The sequence below is a fragment of the Stegodyphus dumicola genome, chromosome X1 (assembly GCF_044657685.1).
Source record: "Stegodyphus dumicola isolate Sdum_Otavi_A_Nest chromosome X1, ASM4465768v1".
In the NCBI taxonomy this organism is placed as follows: Eukaryota; Metazoa; Arthropoda; class Arachnida; order Araneae; family Eresidae; genus Stegodyphus; species Stegodyphus dumicola.
Genome location: NC_140780.1, coordinates 96,821,666 through 96,841,288, shown reverse-complemented (window position 1 = coordinate 96,841,288; position 19,623 = coordinate 96,821,666). Strand labels below are relative to the sequence as shown.

Here is a 19,623-nt window from a genome sequence, read left to right as displayed (position 1 = left end):
GACTTCGAGAACATTCTGGGCTAAACCGGTAAGAATTTGTTCCAGAAGGTTCTCCGTCCATCCATTTCATATCTCCAATTTCGTCGCCAAATGGACAATTTCTCGCCAAGTGTGGCAACCCTGCCTTCCCTTGCCATTCTTATGGCAACCCTAAAACTGCTTTGCGGGCGAGCTATCTCACCGCACCTGTACATTTCGTAACAGTATAATGCGTTTACGCATGCGCAGAAAGTTTGTAGCTTTGAGGTCCAGATTATAGATCATTCCAAATTATGGACGTCCAGATTAAAGACTTTGACTTTACTCTGTTATTGAAGAAAGAATAATTTAGCATAAATTTGTGAGATCAATAATTTGGCTCCATAGCTGCGTATCTGCTTGGCATACATCTCAAACTGAAACATTCTAGATAGAAACATCGTTAATTTTACGCCTACTAATATTTTATATCCCTGATGCCAACCTGGTAAGTATCTGAGCTGCAGAGATTTATGTTTAAAAATCAGTTTTGAAGATGCTCACAACTCTTTAAACTTGTGGTTCGTAAAGTGTGCTCATTAGATATTTTTTAGTGGTTTGCAGAGGTTTATAAATATTTTGTTTTCGTTGCATAATTACGTGTATTTATCCATCATTATGAAGTTACTATTTAATTAGTTTTACAACTATACACTTATTAATAATTTATTTATTCTTATTTTCTTCTAAGTCTTCTCTGTCTCTTTTCCCTTTGAGACAATTAAATGTGCTTGATGAAGTTAAAACATTTACGAACTCGGCCTTGAAAAATTAGTTTTGTTTGATTTTATTCTGATTCTCCTGTTACTTAAAAGTTAACAACCAAGTTTTTTTATTGCTTTCACTTTAACTGAGAATACTGGAAAGAATATAGTCTTATCAGTGATATTACTAATTTGTATTGCTTATTTTTTATATGTCTAACCTTTTGAAACTTGATGGACTTGGATGCAGTAGTAATAAGAATTTTATTTTAAATGGAATTAATGCAGGATACCTTTTTTCTCTGCTTTAATTAAAAAAAAAACTCGTTATTGAGATCATTTATGGCTTCTTCATGAAGTAAAAATTATGTTATATGAGTGTGTCAGTTATGATCAAACAAATCTCAATCTTTAATTAAATGTACAATACACAACTTCATTCTGTTAATGAGCTTTCTGGGTACTTACGTATTATCGCAACCAGGTTGGCACGATTTGTAAGTTTGAGTAAAAAAGTATGAATAGAAAGAAAATGTACATTTATTAATTACAGATAATTTTTAATACAGTTTTTTACATTATTTTGTTTAAAAATATAAAATAGCCATTAAACCCTTCCGGTTTCGAATTTGAATAAGTTGCAGAATTATTTTTTCGGCGGAAATCTTTTGGCTATAACTTTTAGCACTGATTGAAAACCGTCTTCGCCATTGACAGCTTGACCTTAGCACCATATAAATTCGATAAGGTATGAGTCAAGATGATTTTTACAAGTACGTTCGTTCGGTATAATTCCATATCCCTGCAACAATTCAACAGCATCTTTTTCACTCGCAGGCAGATCCCAAATACCCATAGTTAAAGTATTTCAGGGCATTCAATCTAACCAGTAAGAAAAATAATTTCTTTACGAAAAACTACATATAACACGTAGGGTTTCCGTAAGTAGGGTCACCAAATTTGGTGATTTATGCGAATTTTGGCCTGGTTGCATTAATACTTAAGTACCGCTTTCTGTTATGATTGTCATATTGAGCATTACTGGATTTTATGTTAACTCTTTTGGAATGAAGCATAATTTTTCCTTTTCTGTATTTTTGAAAAGTATTAATTATACTTTTGATTTCATTCAGGATGCTTTTGGCACATTACTGATATTCATGCAGACCAGAATTATTCCAGAACAGGAAATCCATTAAACCTTTGTCATTATGAATATTCCTCTTATCCAGATAATGGCTTATATGGAAATTTTTTGTGTGATTCTCCCCAGTACCTCGTAAATGTGACAATAAAATCTATGAAAGATATTTATCCAACTCCTGATTTCATAATATGGACAGGGTAAGTTCATTTTACTTTAACTATACCTTTTTTAACACTAATTTGTTTTGACTTCATTGCTTTTTAATATTAAAAGGGCCAAATTTATAAAACTGCCAAAAATTAGCATATCAGTAAAAATATATTTACGGGTAACCCTTGGCAAAAATTGGTGATTTTTGGTGGTACATGGATACCAAGTTTGTGCAATTCTTTGGCTTGTGTAGTGGCGATTTTTGCGCGCTACATAAAGCCAAAATAACAAGACAAAGAATTGCACATACTCGGTATCCATGTATACATCGACCTATTTTCACTTAAAAAAATTTCAGAGAATTGCACAAACTTGGCATTGCACACCCCTCTTGACTTAATCCATGTACACATTGACCTATTTTTCACTTTAAAAATCATCAGAGACTTGCACAAGCTAGGCATTGCGCACTCCCTTCACTTTGTACACATCAAACTATATTCACTTAAAAAGTCAAAGAAACAGCCAACAAAAAATATGTATTATCTCAATAAAGTACATTTTAAATCAAACAATGAAATAAAACAAAAAAGGAAATTCATCTTTGCACTACACAAAGGAAATATCCACTTACCTTATTTACGAATTAACATGTCATCAGTCAAACAAAATTCCTTAACAGCATCAAAAAACTTTCTAAAATTATCTGAACTAGAATCTGTATACTGGTGTCACCAAATAAATTCACAAAATAAGAGTAAAAAATATCATCCATAGCGCCGTTATTGTCCAACGTTCGACCATGCTCATTTCCTTCCTACAAGTAGGACACTTAATAATGGCTGCTAAGTAAACCTTCGATTACACACCAGTCAAGTAATGCTTTTTTCCCCTTTCTTTTCAAATCATATAGAAACTTCAAATTAATCTTATCACATTCAGCCATTTTACCGTCTAAACAACAAAACAAGCAATATACTTCCTAACCAACACACACACACATAAGCCCTTATGAATTTACCGCAATCATGCAGCCTATTATGTCATAATAGGATTTCCATAACATTCAACTACTCAGGCTAGCACAAATGAAACAGCAACTTGGCGATAAATGAAACAACAACTTTGCAATAATACAAGCAGTAGCCTTCTCTACTCTAAGATAAACGAAACAACAACTCTGAGATAATACAAGGGGTAACCTTCTCTCTATTTTAACCTATATATCTTTTATTAGTATATTAGATTTTCATAATTTTAAGTTTAAATTAGCTTTATGCAAATAGAGAATATTTGTTGAATTCAAATCTCATTCCTTGCAGCAGTGGTGCAAGAGAATTATTTAAATTTAACTTTACAATTTATTCTTATGAAATGATATATTGTTATGTGCGTATGGGTTCGTTACGAATTGAATGCTTAAGTCTGAGGAAAAATGAACAAAATTTATTACTATTACAACAAATAAAACAAAATGCTTAAATTTCCTCAGATATTCATACAGTATTACAATATCTCACAGTAGTTATCTTCTAACTACTCAAACGTTAAACAGTACTTAATTCAAAACAGCTAGAGAAAGCTAATCCATGAATTCGCTAGTCAGCAAGAGCAGTTTTCTAAACAAACTCTTAAAACAAAAACTAACTAACCAATTGAGAGGTTTTCATGCCGCTCATATAAGCTTTTTAAATGCGCAAGAATTTTCTCGTAATCAAAAAAAGATATATGTTTATTAAATGTTAAATACATGTGCTCTTGTATTTTTAATTTTCCGACTTGCCTTTCTCCTAATATTTGTCTCATGCTGCACTGCACAGGGAATAAAACAATTTTATTTATAATTCTAGTAACATTAACTATTTAAATACCAAATCCAGAACAATATATATGTTAAACAGTCAAAAGTCTTTAATCCGAAATGATCTATAATCCGGACCTCAAAGCTACAAACTTTCTGCGCATGCGTAAATGCATGATGCGTTTACGCATGCGCATAATACCTTTACGCATGCACATATGCATTTACGCATGCGCGTTTAATATATAACGCACAGTATAAGCTAAGCTAAAATTATCTATTTCAGTTAATGTTGCAGATTGCATGGTTTCTTAATCTTCGAATTGGATCCGGCTTATTATTTTTTGCAGACTGTTAGAGCAGTTTTATAAAAGTAACCTTGAACTTTTGATCAGGTCTTAAAGAATTTCCAATTCTGGAGCTGCCAAAGGATCTACAAAGCGAACACATGTTTCGATGTCCATCAAACAAAAAGTGAAATTGCTGCAAAAAATGGATAAAGGCATATCCTTTGTTTCTCTAACTATTCCGAAATCTGTTTATCAATTTCACGCTGCTCTGTGAGGGGGGCTAACGTCGTGCCGCGCAATTAACTGGAAGTTGATATGTCAGCACTATCCTTATCTTCAGGGCAGATGTTTTTATTTTATTCGGCTTAAAATTCTTTACTAAATGTAGTATTTCAAGTCGATGTACTCCGTTTTTGATATGATTTAAATCAAATTCTTTGTCATTATAAATACACATCAAATAGTTTTCTGGTTGCAGTTTTCTACTGTCGACTATGGGTAACGCATGCGCACGTTGAAAGAAATGCTTAATAGAGTAAACAATAAATATTAAGTTTTTTTTAAAATTTGATACCCTTTGTATCATAATTGCTCTTTATTTAAAAAATTACGGGTTCATATTTTTAATTTTATAATTTCTGCATGTCATCTTACCAGATTTAAATTGATGATCTATAATCTGGAAAAACCTATAATCCGGAGTCGCTGAAGTCCCGACGAGTCCGGATTAAAGACTTTTGACTGTATTTGCAGTAGATCGCCATTGGAAATGATGAAGCTTAGCAATCTGTTCACATCAGAGTCCGGGTGTGGTCGTTGCAGAGTGGGAAAGTATTCAAATTGAAGACACAGAAGAATTTAAATTTTAAAACTCCATAGCTTTTTATTCACTTAAAATGGCAGATCATGATTCTTTCAGAATCTCCAAAAACTACATATCCAACAATGATTTAAATTAAGATAAGGTTAAGCTTTCGACGAAGGAAAGAAGAAGCGACACAGAAGCATAAGGTCTTATTGCAGTGATCGTAGGGAGCAGTCTCCTGAAAAATTGTGCAAACTCTTCATTTATAGCAGCGGTTACATAACATGTCCAAATGTTCTTGAAAGTACTGGTGTAGGGTGAAGATCCTGAAATTGTTGAAAGTTAATTAGAGGTTGCCTGCTCACATAGAGCAAAGCCATCATATTTTTTATATTTTACATATACAGTACAAAGTCCAAAATCTGGACTCGTCGGGACTTCGGCAATTCCAGATTTGGGATTTTTCCGGATATTAGATCATCAATTTAAATCTGGTAAGATGTCATGCAGAAATTATACAATTAAAAAGATGAAATCTTAATTTATGAAATAAAGAACATTTATGATCTAAAGGGTATAAAAATTTACAAAAAAAGAACTTAATATTTATTTGTTTATTTTATTAAACATTTCTTTTAATGTAAGTTAAGTTGCTTTGTTTTTGGTGCTAATGCTTTCCCTTTAGTTCTATAAACAGACATAATTTCTTGTTCAGTTACAGAGTTCCACTGTTCGAGTCCTGTAATTGCTATGTGGAGAATACCGACTAACTTGTCATTCGAAACGTTTTCCTTTTCAATAACCTGTCTGTAATTTTTTTCGCAATCGGTAGCGGTATTTTCTGGATCTAGAACCATATTACAGATTTTGCCGTCCGTTAATTGATTGATGATTGGGGTATTGTCATTGCGATGAAGAACTTCTGTTATATCATCTTCATTTATTACCGCTTCTCCATATTTCTTTACAAACTTCATGAACTGGAAAATTTCACCTTTAGTTTGTGATATCCGAAAGCCTTCAAATTTGCGGCTATCATCTTCATCGTCCTCACCATGAAATATAGTAGCTGGCCATAAATTATGCCAAGCACTTTTTAACGTATCTGGAGACACGTTCTGCCACGATTTTGCGATGCTCCACACAGCAGATTTTATGCTAAAATATTTCAAAAATTCTTGAATAGTTCAAGAAATTTAAGTTGGATTTTAAAAATGTTAATTTATATTTGCACTTCAGCGCACGCACTATTTCGATATCTATAGGCTGAATGACAGAGAGGGAAGAATAATATGGATACATTATCTTTCACTAAAACTGTAAGTGAAGTATGAGCCGAACAGTTCTCTATACGATCAGGACTATTTTTTAATTACCCATCAGGTATAAAATGATTTTCAAACTAATCATTCATTAATGCTTGTGTCACCCATGTTGTTTAATTTGCACTATATATGGGAAAGTCGTTACTCCCTTAAATGCTCAAGGTCATGCATGTTTTCCAATTACGAAAAGTTTGCATTATAAAAAACTTCTTATCCATTAATTTTGCCGTTCGGTGCTTCTCCAAATTCCAAAAATTTTGTCTTCCCTAAATTCTGCTGTCTGGTGCCAATATATTCTGCCGCCACTACGGGTTTATGGTGAATAACATATCAGTTATTCTTAATTAAAATAGCACTAAATGTAAAATTTTGACCTATGAGTTTCATTAACGAAATCTATTTTTAGCGTATGAAATGAAAGTTTTGTTGAATTTTTCTTCGTCAACATTTCTTAGAGCATTTAAAAATGCTTAATGGACTTCGAAACAAACTTTCGCTTTGTAGATCCTTTACATATCTATAATCATCACCAAGCATAATGTTAGCATAAAAAATTGCCATACTCTTGTTATTCAATTACTAATGTAAAAAAAAGTTTAGACATCACTGCATGAGTTATTACTGAAGCTGTCATGTATTGATAAACATGGGGTGATGAAAGCAAAATATACTAAATAATGACTCGCCAGGTCGGCGTCAGGGATATAAAACAGGTAAATGTTTAGGTTTGAGATGTATGCCAAGCAGACACTCAGCTATGTAGCCAAATTATTAATCTCACAAATTTATGTTTACATGATTGTTTTTCTATAAGGAGATATTTTATTTAGTGCCTAAGTGAAATTAAGAATTGGAATTTTTAAGTGAAACTCTCCACATGTTTTATTATGAAAAATCAACTGTGCATGCCTTAAGCATAAAAAAAAAGTTTGTGGCTTTGACATCCGGATTTTGGATCATTCCGGATAATGGACGTCCAGATTTTGCAAAGTACAGTACATATATATATATATATAATGTTGTATGATCTTAAATTCACTTAGTGCGAAATCGAGTTATTCTACTACTTGCGCAATTGCTGCAAAGTAAGTTAATAATAATTTATTTACTAAACAATATTGATTATATTATCTCCTAAGATTAATTGTAGTAGAATTATCTGAAAAGAGTGAATCCATATATATATGTGTGTGTGTGTGATAAAAACAACAATTGTAATTATCTTGACGATTGGTCGATAGCTATAACAGGCTTGGGCTCTTGTTTCACGATATAGTTTGACGATGCGTAACAAGGAGAGGCTTGTAGACAGACGTGGTCAAATGCACTTTTACCATAAAGTGGTATCAAAAGACTTTGCATTAGCATTCAATTTAGTAATAAAATCAAATTTATGTCTTATGCATCCATGCTGCAAAATGCTAGTAATGGAAAAATATGAGTTTAAAAATGGATAATGAAGCATTGCTTTAGAAAAATTCAACTTTCATTAAAGAAATTCTGGTGTATACTTATTGGTTTCTCTGTTTTAGTTTTAGAAAGAAAAATTACAAGAAGCTTACAGAATTCAGAAAGGGCTGTATACACACACACACACACACACACACACACACACACATATATATATATATATACGTTGTGTCAAGTTGTGTTGTGTTTACGAGATTCAAGTTATGATTATGATTTACATTCAAGTTACTTTAAAACACAATTTTCGGAATTAAACTTCCTACATATGGGTTCACTCTTTTTTGATACATTCTACTAAATTTATATTAGGAGATAATTTAATCAATATTTCTTTAGTAAATAAATTATTATTATCTTACTTTGCAGCTATTGTGCAAGTATTAGAAAAACTTATTTTCGGAACTCAGTGAATTTTAGATCATTCAATATAAGATAAAAAATGTATAAATCAAAATTTTAATTTAAATTAGTAATAGGCCTTAATTCCCCCTGCATCATTTCTATATCAATCCATCTCATGTGGCTTGCATAACGCTGATGATGCAACTAATTTGGAACCTAAACACAAAATTTCAAAAACTGAAATTTTTCTCTAAATGAACAACCTAAACCAAAATCTTCTCTTGGTGAGCTTCCATACTGGGTAATTGTGTACTTATGAAATATTAACCCAGTATCCAGATATTAATCAGTCATGTAATCTCAAATGTTAATCTGGTATAAAAGGTTCTTTGCTGCACAGTCTCTCTTTCTTTTGCTTTGTCTTTTTTGTTTCGACTCTTGTTTCCTGGCGGCTCTTTGGTTTATTGCTCTTTTTGCTTTGCGTTGCTGCTAACTATGCCGTTATCCAAAATATGATACTCTATACAAAATTGAAGGGTGTATATTGCGCCCATGATCATATGTTATGAAAAATATATTTTCAATAATTAGTGCTTGTCCAGCAGTAAAAATTATGTTCAATTCGACCATGTCTGTCTACATGTCTTTCCTTTGTTATGCATCATCAAGCTACGCTGCAAAATAGCTGCCCAAATCTGTTACAGCTACAGTCAAAAGTCGTTAATCCGGACTCGTCGGGACTTCGGCAATTCAGGATTATCGATTATTGCGGATTATAGATCATCAGTTTAAATCTGGTAAGATGGCATGCAAAAATTATACAATTAAAAATATGAAACCGTAATTTTTGAAATAAAGAACAATTATGATCTAAAGGGTATCAAAATTTACAAAAAAAAAAAAAAGCTTAATATTTATTTGTTTACTTTATTAAACATTTCTTTCAATGTAAGTTGTTTAAGTTGCTTCATTTTATGTGATAATACTTTCTCTTTAATTCTATAAACAGACATAATTTCTTTTTCAGTTACAAAGTTCCGCTGTTCAAGTCCTATAATTGCTGTGTCGAGAATACCGACTAATTTGTCAATCGAAATTTTTTCGTTTTCAATAACCTCTGTGTCACTTTCTTCACTATCGGAAGCGAATTATAATGACGAGGAATTTGATTTAAATCATATCAAAGATGGAGTGCATCGAGATGAAATACTACATTTAGTAAGGAATTATAAGCCATATAAAATAAAAACATCTGCCCTGAAAGATAAGGATAGTGCTGACAGATCAACTTCCAATTCATTGTGCGCCGCGGTGTTTCTCCCCTTCCGCGCCGCAGAGCAGCGTGAAATTTATAAACAGATTTCAAAATGGTTAGAGAAATGAAGGATATGCCTTTATCCATTTTTTGCAGGAATTCCACTTTTTGCTTAATGGACTTCGAAACAAACTTTCGCTTTGTAGATCCTTTACATATTAATATTAGTAAATATATATTGGAAATTCTATTTGAACATAATCGAAAGTTCAAGCTTTCTTTTATAAAATTGCTCTAACAGTCTGCAAAAAATCATAAGCTGGATCCAATTTGAAGATTAAGGAAAAATGCAATCTGCAACATTAACTTAATTAGATAATTTTAGCTTAGCTTATACCGTCCGTTATACATTAAACACGCATATGTAAATGTACTTTGCGCATGCACACACGCATATTCGCAGCCGTAAAGGTCTTACGCACATGCGTTAACGCGACGCATGCGCAGAAAGTGTGTAGCTTTGAGGTCCGGATTATACAGTCAAAAGTTGTTAATTTGGACACCCATAGTCCGGAATGATCTATAATCCGGACCTCAATGCTACAAACTTTCTGCGCATGCGCTTAAGACCTTTACGGCTGCGAATATGCGTGTGCGCATAATACGTTTACACATGCGCGTTTAATGTATGCATTTTGTATGCATTTAGTTTTGCTACTTCATTCTCCGAAATTTCATCTATAGTCATTCAGTATCTCTAAATTTAGGTATAAAATTGCTAATTTTTGGCAATGTTAAAGTTTTATAAATTTGGCCATTATATTAAAACTGTGATAAAATAGTAACAAATTTATGACTTTTATATAATCATTAATTTGATAAGCTGCTTCAGATGAAAATTGTGCTGCCAAGTCTTGCTTTTATTTCCAAGAATGGTGAATCTTCAGATTATGGTAACTTGGTGATTTTTTGGCGAAAATTTGGCGGCCAACCCTGCTACAGCAACCTGCTAGTTTTTTTTTTTGGACGCCATTTTGTTTTCACGAATTAAAGGCTTTTTCTTTTTTTACTCAACATTTTTTCCAACAATCTGCTAGCCGAATTATGCTTATGCTAGAACTTTTATGGAACAAAAGTGCTTAATCATGACGAAGATTAGGTGCAAAATTGGGAGAAAGTGCAGAATCGCCCACTGCTTCGTGCGTTTTTAAGAATTGCACATACGCGGTATGCATGTACATGTCAACCTATTTTCACTTAAAAAAACATCCCAGAATTGCACAAAAATGGCATTGCGCACACTCTTGACTTTATCCATGTACACATCAACCTATTTTCACTTAAAAAGTCAAAGAAAATTGACAAAAATCCAATTCTTCTTACTCTTGTAAACAGCGGCAAACAAATAAGTGGGCGATTCTGCACTTTAGCAGCAAAATTGTTTGTAAGTGCTTATTAGCTAAAATTACAATCGGAATTTTCCGAAAAATGTCACATGACATGTCTCATGATCTCTCATTTCTCCGATACAAAATAATCTGTGATTCGAACTGTGTACTTCTCATAAAGTCCTACCTAGTAACCTTTATCGCCTTACCAAAATGTCGCGAAACTACCTGTTACCATTATGGTGATTCCTATCATATTGTTACCTATATGTTTTACCACCAATCCTCGCATTCCATATCACAGGTTATGTTCTTACTGCATTAGTATAAATATTAACAAGACATAGTGCACAATACAAATTAGGCTTTATTTCGGAACTTCGCGCACTCTCCCCGACAGCCGGCTTGTTTTGCTCTGCTGGCTACTCGTAAGAAACTTCTCCTCTAGGGTTGTCACACTTATCGGAGGGCGCAAGGCGCGCTCCTTATCACCATCACCACAGAGTTTCCCTCCAGTTCCTTTGATGGCTATTCAAAGGAACGACATCAGGTTATGAAATTATCTCAGAGGATCCGTACTGTCAGGTATTTATTTCATGATTACAAAATTAGAATATAAAATTAGAAAAGATTAAAATGCAGTTCAGTATATAACAAGGTAATGACACATATAATAGACATGAAATAATAAAAAATATGTTACAATATGAATTAAAAAAATGTTTTAAATTGTTATGTAAGAAGCAAGTTTCTTAGGGAAGTGAACGTGTCTTCCTGATCTGGTGACAGTTTGTGTCTTAGAGAGTTCGTTTGCAGATTTTTTCTGCTGAACTGTCTTTAAGTCTTTATTTGTCTTCAGTTCAGGCAAATTAGAGTCCGAAAGCAAATAGGCTGTTTTCACACTGTCTATAGACACAGTAGATTTCAGACCGTTAATATCAATTGTGAAAGTTTTGTTCATTCTAGAAAGGACTTTATGCGGACCTGTATATGGTTGGCACAGAGGTGGCTTTACTCGACCGACACGTAAGTATACATGCGTACACGACTTTAAGGTAGCACTTACGTAACACTTTTCTTGGCAATGTGCAGATGTTGCTATTGGATTTGATTGTTGCATTCTACGCCGAAGATTCGTGATAAATTGAGTGTCATACGGAGATATCTTAGATGACGTTATCATATCACTAGGCAGCTTGAGAATTGTGCCGTACACCAGTTCAGCACAAGATGACTGTAGATCCTCCTTTATGGCTGTCCAAATACCAAGCATAACAACTGGTAGTGTTTCAGTCCAGTTATTGGTCTTGTGAGCCTTGAGAGAAGATTTTAAATGTCGATGAAATCGTTCAACGATGCCGTTAGACATTGGATGATAGGCTGTTGTTGTGATTCTGTTCGTACCCAAAATGCGCGTAAATTCTGAAAAAATTGCGGATCTCATTTGAGAACCTTGGTCTGTTGTTATGATCGATGGGCAGCCAAAACGAGATATCCAACAGTTGAAGATGGCTCTGCAAATGGTTTCCGTTTTCATATCCGAGATGGGAATGGCTTCAGGCCATCTGGAGAATCTATCTATTAGAGTCAAAAGGTACACGTTGCCTTCTGATGGAGGTAACGATCCAACGATATCTATATGGATTTCTGAAAAACGTGCATCAGGAAGAGAGAATGTGCCCAGTGGTGCTTTAGTATGCCTAGTAATTTTCGATTTTTGGCAAGATTCACAGGATTTCACCCAATTTTTGATATGATGTTTCATATCGGGCCATACATAACGAGAACAAATAAGCTTCGTAGTAGCTGCAATTCCTGAATGTGACAGATTATGCAAATGATTAAAGATGAGTCTGCGAAAGGAATTCGGAACAAATGGACGAGGAATGTCCGTTGATATGTCACAAAGAATATTACCATCAGAATACTGGCACGATTTAAATTCCAGTTTCAAAGATGATGTGTTGTTTTTGAGAAGGTCTTGTACCTCCGGATCATGCCGTTGAGCTTCTGAAAATTTTTTAAAATTCAAAAATGGAGATTTTGTTATGGAATCAATTTCAATTCTTGAAAGAGCGTCAGCAACGATGTTTTTTGAACCTTGCACATGCCTAATATCAGTAGAGTACTGAGAAATAAAATCTAAGTGGCGCAATTGATGAGGTGAACATTTAGGAGGGTTCTGTTTAAAAGCGTGTATTAACAGTTTTTGATCCGTATAAATTATAAAATTTCTGCCCTCTAACATGTGTCGGAATTTCTTAATTGCAGAATAAATTGAAAATAATTCCCTATCGTACGCGAACCATTTCTGTTGACTTTGAGTTGTATAGAGAAAAATGCTATAGGTTCCCATGTTTGTTGAGACAACTGCATAAGTGTGCCGCCTATTGCGACGTCTGAGGCATCTACCCAGATGTTTAGCTGGGCTCCGGGAATAGGGTGTCTCAAAAGGGTAGCCTGAGCAATGGCATTTTTGGCAGCAATAAAGGCTTGTTCAGCATTATCGTTCCAATTTAATTGTGGGGATGAATCCTGAACACGAGAACGAGATTTCTTTTTATTAATATAGCCTTCTAACAATTTTATTAAAGAAGAAAGAATATGTGCTGTATGAAACATCTGTAAAAGTTAAACATGCCTAAAAATCTGCAAAGCTGAGTGAGAGTGGTAGGTTGAGGAAAATCTAAAATACATTTGACTTTGTCAGGAAGAGGTTCAATTCCGTTTTCACTGAGGTGAAAACCTATGAAATCAATAGACCTTTGACCAAAGGTGCATTTTGAAACATTTATGCAAAGTCCATATTCTTGAAGTTTGGAAAATAAAGCTTTCAAATGCCTGCAATGTTCCTCAGAATCTTTAGAGGCTATGAGCAAGTCATCGACGAAAGCGTAAACACCTTCTAAATCCCGCGTGACTTCATCTATAAAATGTTGAAAAGTCGTGGATGCATTGCATAAGCCGAATTGCATACGGGTACTTTTGAATAAACCCAATGGTGTGCATATGGTGGTTTTGTGGATGTCGGCTGGGTTAATTGGTATTTGATGGTATGCCTTAATCAGGTCAACATTATTAAAAATTTTAGTACCGTGCAATGCAGCAGTCATTCAGTGATGTCTGAATAAATATTTTTTTTTTAATATTAGTATTGAATACCAAACATCTTGGTAACTTTTTATGTTGTTATTATACTTGAGGACAATTATAGACTTTGACCTGCTGCGTAACAAAATGTGTTGACGAGTATAAATTAAAGAGTAATTTCTTTTCATATGCTAAAAGTAGATTTTGTACACTATTGTTTGTGAAAATTACGACACGATGAAGCAGTTATGCAAATTGAACCAAACTTGCAGGAAAGTGAGATAAGACATGCAAATGATAAGAACTACAAATTGATAGAATACAAAAGATTGTGCATGTGTGGAATGATAACCAGCCGCTTGTTTTATATACACAGCACAAAGTCAATAATCCGGAATGTTCTATAATCCGCACCTCAAAGCCACAAACTTACGCATGCGAGTTTGATGCGCGCGTCCGCTACGCATGCGCATAAAGCCAGTAAAGCGTTTACCCATGCGTGCTTCCGGTAGTGAAGAAAGTAACAGAGAACGTTATTGAAAACGAAAAAATTTCGATTGACAAGTTAGTCGGTATTCTCGACACAGCAATTACAGGACTTGAACAGTGAAACTTTGTAACTAAAGAAGAAATTTTGTCCGTTTATAGAATTAAAGAGAAAGTATTATCACATAAAACGAAGCAACTTAAACAACTTATATTGAAAGAAATGTTTAATAAAGTAAACAAATAAGTATTAAGCTTTTTTTTTGTAAATTTTGATACCCTTTAGATCATAATTGCTCTTTATTTCATAAATTACGGTTTTATATTTTTAATTGTATAATTTTTGCATGCCATCTTACCAGATTTAAATTGATGATCTATAATCTGGAAAAACCCCTAATCCGGAATCGCCAAAGTCCGGACGAGTCCGGATTACGGACTTTGAACTGTATATAAATGACTGTAAAGTTGTGCTGTTATCTGTTTATCTACCTCTGTCTGCAGTGACAGGGTTCGTACAGTCCTTAAGAGTCCGTAAAAGTCATTAGATTTTTTGGAATTGATTTTTGGTCTTTAAAAGTCCTTAATTTTGGCCAAAATCAGCAGAAGGTCCTTAATTTTAATCATCTGAAATTTCTGTTTGTTTTTTATGACTGCCATTTTGAGTGTGAATTAGCATTTTGGAGGAATATTTTTGACGATTCACTGGTGTATATGGTTATCTTTTGAGTGGGTTCATGGGTTATAATTTGTTTCTATTTCTAATATAAATGATGGGATACTCAAGTTTCTAAGCAAGAAGCATTTCGAAATTCATTTTTTCTAATATCTCTTAAATAACTTTTCGCGTTTGGGGATGTGAATTCTTGTATTAAACGGTTCAAAATTTGGTAGCTTATCAACATTTTGGTGATTTTAAGATCAATTTGTATAGAAAATTTTGAATTCCGAGATCTGAGAATTTTTTGACGATTTTTCTTAAAACATTGTAACATTGATAAATTTCATTAAAATAATGGTAATGTATTGAAATTATATTTAAAAAATAACATTAAAAGAAAATATTTTTATTTTTCGCTGTCGTATTATAAAGTTTCATTTTGGCAACTTATTATACAATATTTTGAATCTGAAAAATAAACAAGGTATAATGCTATAAAGCACAATTTACGAAACAGCTCTTTGCAAAAGCAAAATTAGCTATGTAATTAATTAAAAATTTATTCTTTTAAATTTTTTCATAGTAAGAGTTTTTCCTATGTAACTGTTTCAGAATATTCAAAATTCTCAGAATATACATCAGTTTTCTCTATAAAATTAATTTTACACTTCCCCCCTTTTTTTTTCCAAAATATTGCTTTCTTTTTGCTGTTACAGAATTGGTAGGAATAATTTTTCTTTATGATTTTAGATATTGCAGCTTGGAAAGTTTAGAAGGATTTGAAAGCTAGATTTATAGGGCCACAATTCTAGAAGATTCGTGAAATATGTGACAAAATGAAAAGTGTCTCCATGGTATCAACACGTAATGGATGTATTTTACTGAAAAATTACAATGAATTTCTTACTTTTTAGAGAACGTCTGGAAGAACAATGAAAACATAATATTTGAATGTTTTACTTCTGATACTAGCATTTAACATGTTTATCTTCCCTTTATTTTCTCTACTTTTCGCTAGACACAAGCATGGAAAATATCAAAAATGCTTCTAATCTTATTACAAGAGCAAGCATTATAGAAAGAGATTTTTTTTATTAATAAAGAAATTGGAAACTTACAATTTAAAAGATTCATCTAATATGTCTTAATGCCTGACATTAGGCATTTTCCCACCTGATGCAATCTCTGTGGATCCTAAATTCTGCTGCCTAGTGCCTTTCTAAATTCTGCTTCCAGTGCCTGCTCTAAATTCTAAAAGTTTTGCCTTTTCTAAATTTTGCTGTTTGGTGTGTCACTAAATTCTAAAAATTCTGAGACACCAGCTCTGTAACCGGCCTTTACCATATATGTTTCATATTTTTTCAGAATGTTCATATTACTAAAAAAAAAAAAAAAAAAAAATTAGCCACTTTTTTTATACATATTCTAAATGCATTTAATGTTTTTTAGAATAACACAAATCCTTAATTAAATCCAAAAATCCTAAAATGAAAAGGAAACATGTAGAAAGAAACTGAATACATAAAGAAAAGTATTCTTCAAAAATATGTGCAGTTATTATTATGTAAATTACCCAAATGTTTATGATTTCAGCCTTTACTATAATGTCCCCTTTCTATTTCTTCATATGATAAGAGTTACTGAGCCAGATTAAATTAAAATTAAATTGTATAATCTTTGACCACTAGTCCACGTTTTTAATTTGAATTTGACTGTTCTTGTTTAATTACATCACTGTGAGCTGTAGTTGATTTTGTTAGCATTAGAACATGCCTTTATGTTCTAAGTTCTTTTTAAATAAGAGGCTTATTTAAACCTTTGTCTGATATTGTAGTTATTTTCAGACATAGCGATATGCTTCATGTCTGTCAGGGTTTTGGACTATTTAACTTTTACCAGATCAAGTAAACCCTCATAGGTACATTGTGGAGAGGTTGACAAGTCAGAAGATAAAGCACACAGAAACTAGCAAGAGCATTGGTTTGCATATTGAGACAAATCTTTAATTGTTAGATAAGATGCTTAAAGAGAAGGAAATAAATATAAACTAGCCAAAATATTCGGGAAGGCTTCAAATTAAAATGACGGATAAATATTTTGTTCAGTGTTGTTGTTAAAAAGCATAAATGTTTTGTAGCTTTTAAAGTGTAATTATCCTAATATCATTTAAGAATCAATGTCATAAATTAATTGTATTTTAAACTGTGAAATTTTATTAGATTTTGATTTTAATAGGGCTTTTTTAATAAATAGTGTTAAAAAATAAAACTTAATAGTGGCCATGTAAATCCATAAAGACTAAGGTTATTAAACTACTTAATTTAATTATTTATAACTAACTGCTAACCCTTAAAAATTATCTCTACATATTAAAGCGAATTATTGCCTTTCATTAATGCTCACTGTGGTCACAAGATAAAATACAAGTAAAACTTATTCTTTGTATCTAGTGAGACTTAAAATAATACAAACCAACTTATCACCTCTGGTGCTTTAATGGCTTATTGGACCCTTAAAGTATATTAACCCTTAAGTATTATGTATTTACAAGCCCTGGAACCTTACACAAAGCTATGACACTAACTGCATCAAACAGAGCATAACTAACTTTCATTGCTTGCCAACTGTGCCTACATCAGGCCTTTCAGGTTTGTTCTAATCAGCAGGTCTCTATCTAGACAAGCAGCAGTGGTGACAACATTCAGTCTTTCGTTACGAATCATGCTGATTATGATCTTACTTCTCATTTTAACCTATACCGCTTGACATAAAATCTACATGCTATTTACTAAACCTCTAGACTGACCAAGTATGTGACAAAATGAGACATAAAAAAAAAAAAAAAAAAAAAAAAAAAAAATCAACATAAAGCTAGTAAAACGTAAATGTCGCTTATCTTCTTTCAAATATGTTCAACTATTATAAGTGTAAAATATTTAATGCCACTTGATAAATTGTATAAAGTTTATTTTATTCTCAAACTTATTAATAATTATGTTAATTCATGTTTAGTAATAATGCATACTACTTAGGGATCTATTTTATTTTTAGGATGTTATTACAAAAGTGAAATTCAAGCATAGATAATATTTTTAATTGAATTTATTCGGTTCCCCTTTTCTTCCTAGGTCCTTAATTTTTTTCATTAATGGTCCTTAAAAGTACTTAATTTCCATGTGCAGAAATATGTACAATCCCTGAGTGAGCTTTTAATTAGTGGTGTGTATGTCATGTCAACAGCAAAGGGAGCTATACCAACAACTAATGGAGTTCAAACTAGTCTGCATCCTTGGACTTTCATATCGAGCATTTGCAACCCACACACAGTGTAATGCCACAACCAACAGTGATGTGTGTTTGGAAGAAAATGGACAGAGGAGAGCCAAATGAGGTGAAATCCTGGTAATAGGGCATGCTGTAGCACAACAGCACGAGAAGATGGACACCACATCTGCATGATTGTGATGGATCATAAGGTGTCCTCTCATGTGTTAGTACAGTGTTGGAGCATGTCTCTAGATGTTGTGTTGTCTAGTTCCATGGTTCGTCGCTGTCTGGTTTCTCTTGTCGCTGAATTACAGATACCTTCCACTTCATTAGGCAAGGCAACACAGTGTGTAGCATTTGTTAGGTCAAAAAGATGTTTTCTCCGATGAAACTTGCTATAGTCTGGAGTACAATTAGGAAAGAGCATGCGTCAGATATTGCAGAAGGGAATGTCTGCTCCCACAGTGTGTTATCCAGCATCATACTGCACAAACACCTGGCATCATGGTGTGGAGAGCTATTGAGTATAATTGGCAATCCCATTTAGTGCAAACTGCAGGCAACCTCAACAGTGATCACTACATAAGGGAAGTTATGGAGCCAGAGATCCTCCCCATTCTTGGATGGATTTTGGACAGCCAATGAAGAATGATTTATTATCGGAGTCTCCTTTAAAATTCCTTTGTCCGTTTTTCTTTTATTATTATTATTATTATTATTATTATTATTATTATTTTTTTTTTTTTAAGAATAGAGAATATGACACTCAAGAAAAAGCAAGAAACTACATTTTTATTTTCAGCCCTTAAATGGCTGTGTTTGGGAGGGTTGCTGCAATTTTTTTTTTGTTTGTTTTTGTTTTTTGTAATGTCTTTAGCTCTGTATGCAATAACTGAACCCCAAAGTACCATGTTTGTTTGGATGATAGTATAGCAGAAAAGAAGGAAGCTCAACTAGCATTGTTAATTGTGCTATTTCTTAATTTTTTTGAATGGACACAGTATTATTTTTTTCAGTTTTATTATTATTTATTTTATCAATATTAAAGTTTTAGAAAATGGATGTTTCCATTTTACTTATTCCTCGAAAGTGTGCATGCGTCATTTGGCCAATGGATATCGGAATTTTGCCCACACTGAAATGCAGATATAAAGTAGCTTTTCCAAAACTGATGCAGATCTAAGACCATCCAATAATTCTAGAGCTATTTTTTTATTATAAAATCTGTTGCATGTCATATTGAAAGGTCATGAGAAGATGTAGATGTTTTAAAAAATACATGGTTAGTTGTATAATGAGCAACAAAATTTCATTTTGATGATAGCTAAGCATTTAAAATTTTCAGATATCACAAGTAAAAAATGAAATTTCCTCATTAATAGATTATCTGAAGAAATGCTAGAAGATGATGATATAACTGATGT

The 19,623-nt window shown here is 32.9% G+C and overlaps 1 protein-coding gene across 1 annotated transcript in view; it reads left to right on the top strand.

The window, feature by feature from the left end:
• LOC118195867 (acid sphingomyelinase-like phosphodiesterase 3b) overlaps positions 1–19,623 on the top strand; it is a 97,436-nt gene that overhangs the window by 9,019 nt on the left and 68,794 nt on the right. Inside the window, exon 2 of the mRNA XM_085808328.1 lies at positions 1,856–2,066. Within this exon, the coding sequence (XP_085664454.1) occupies positions 1,856–2,066 (211 nt within the window). The remainder of the gene's footprint in view (positions 1–1,855; positions 2,067–19,623) is intronic.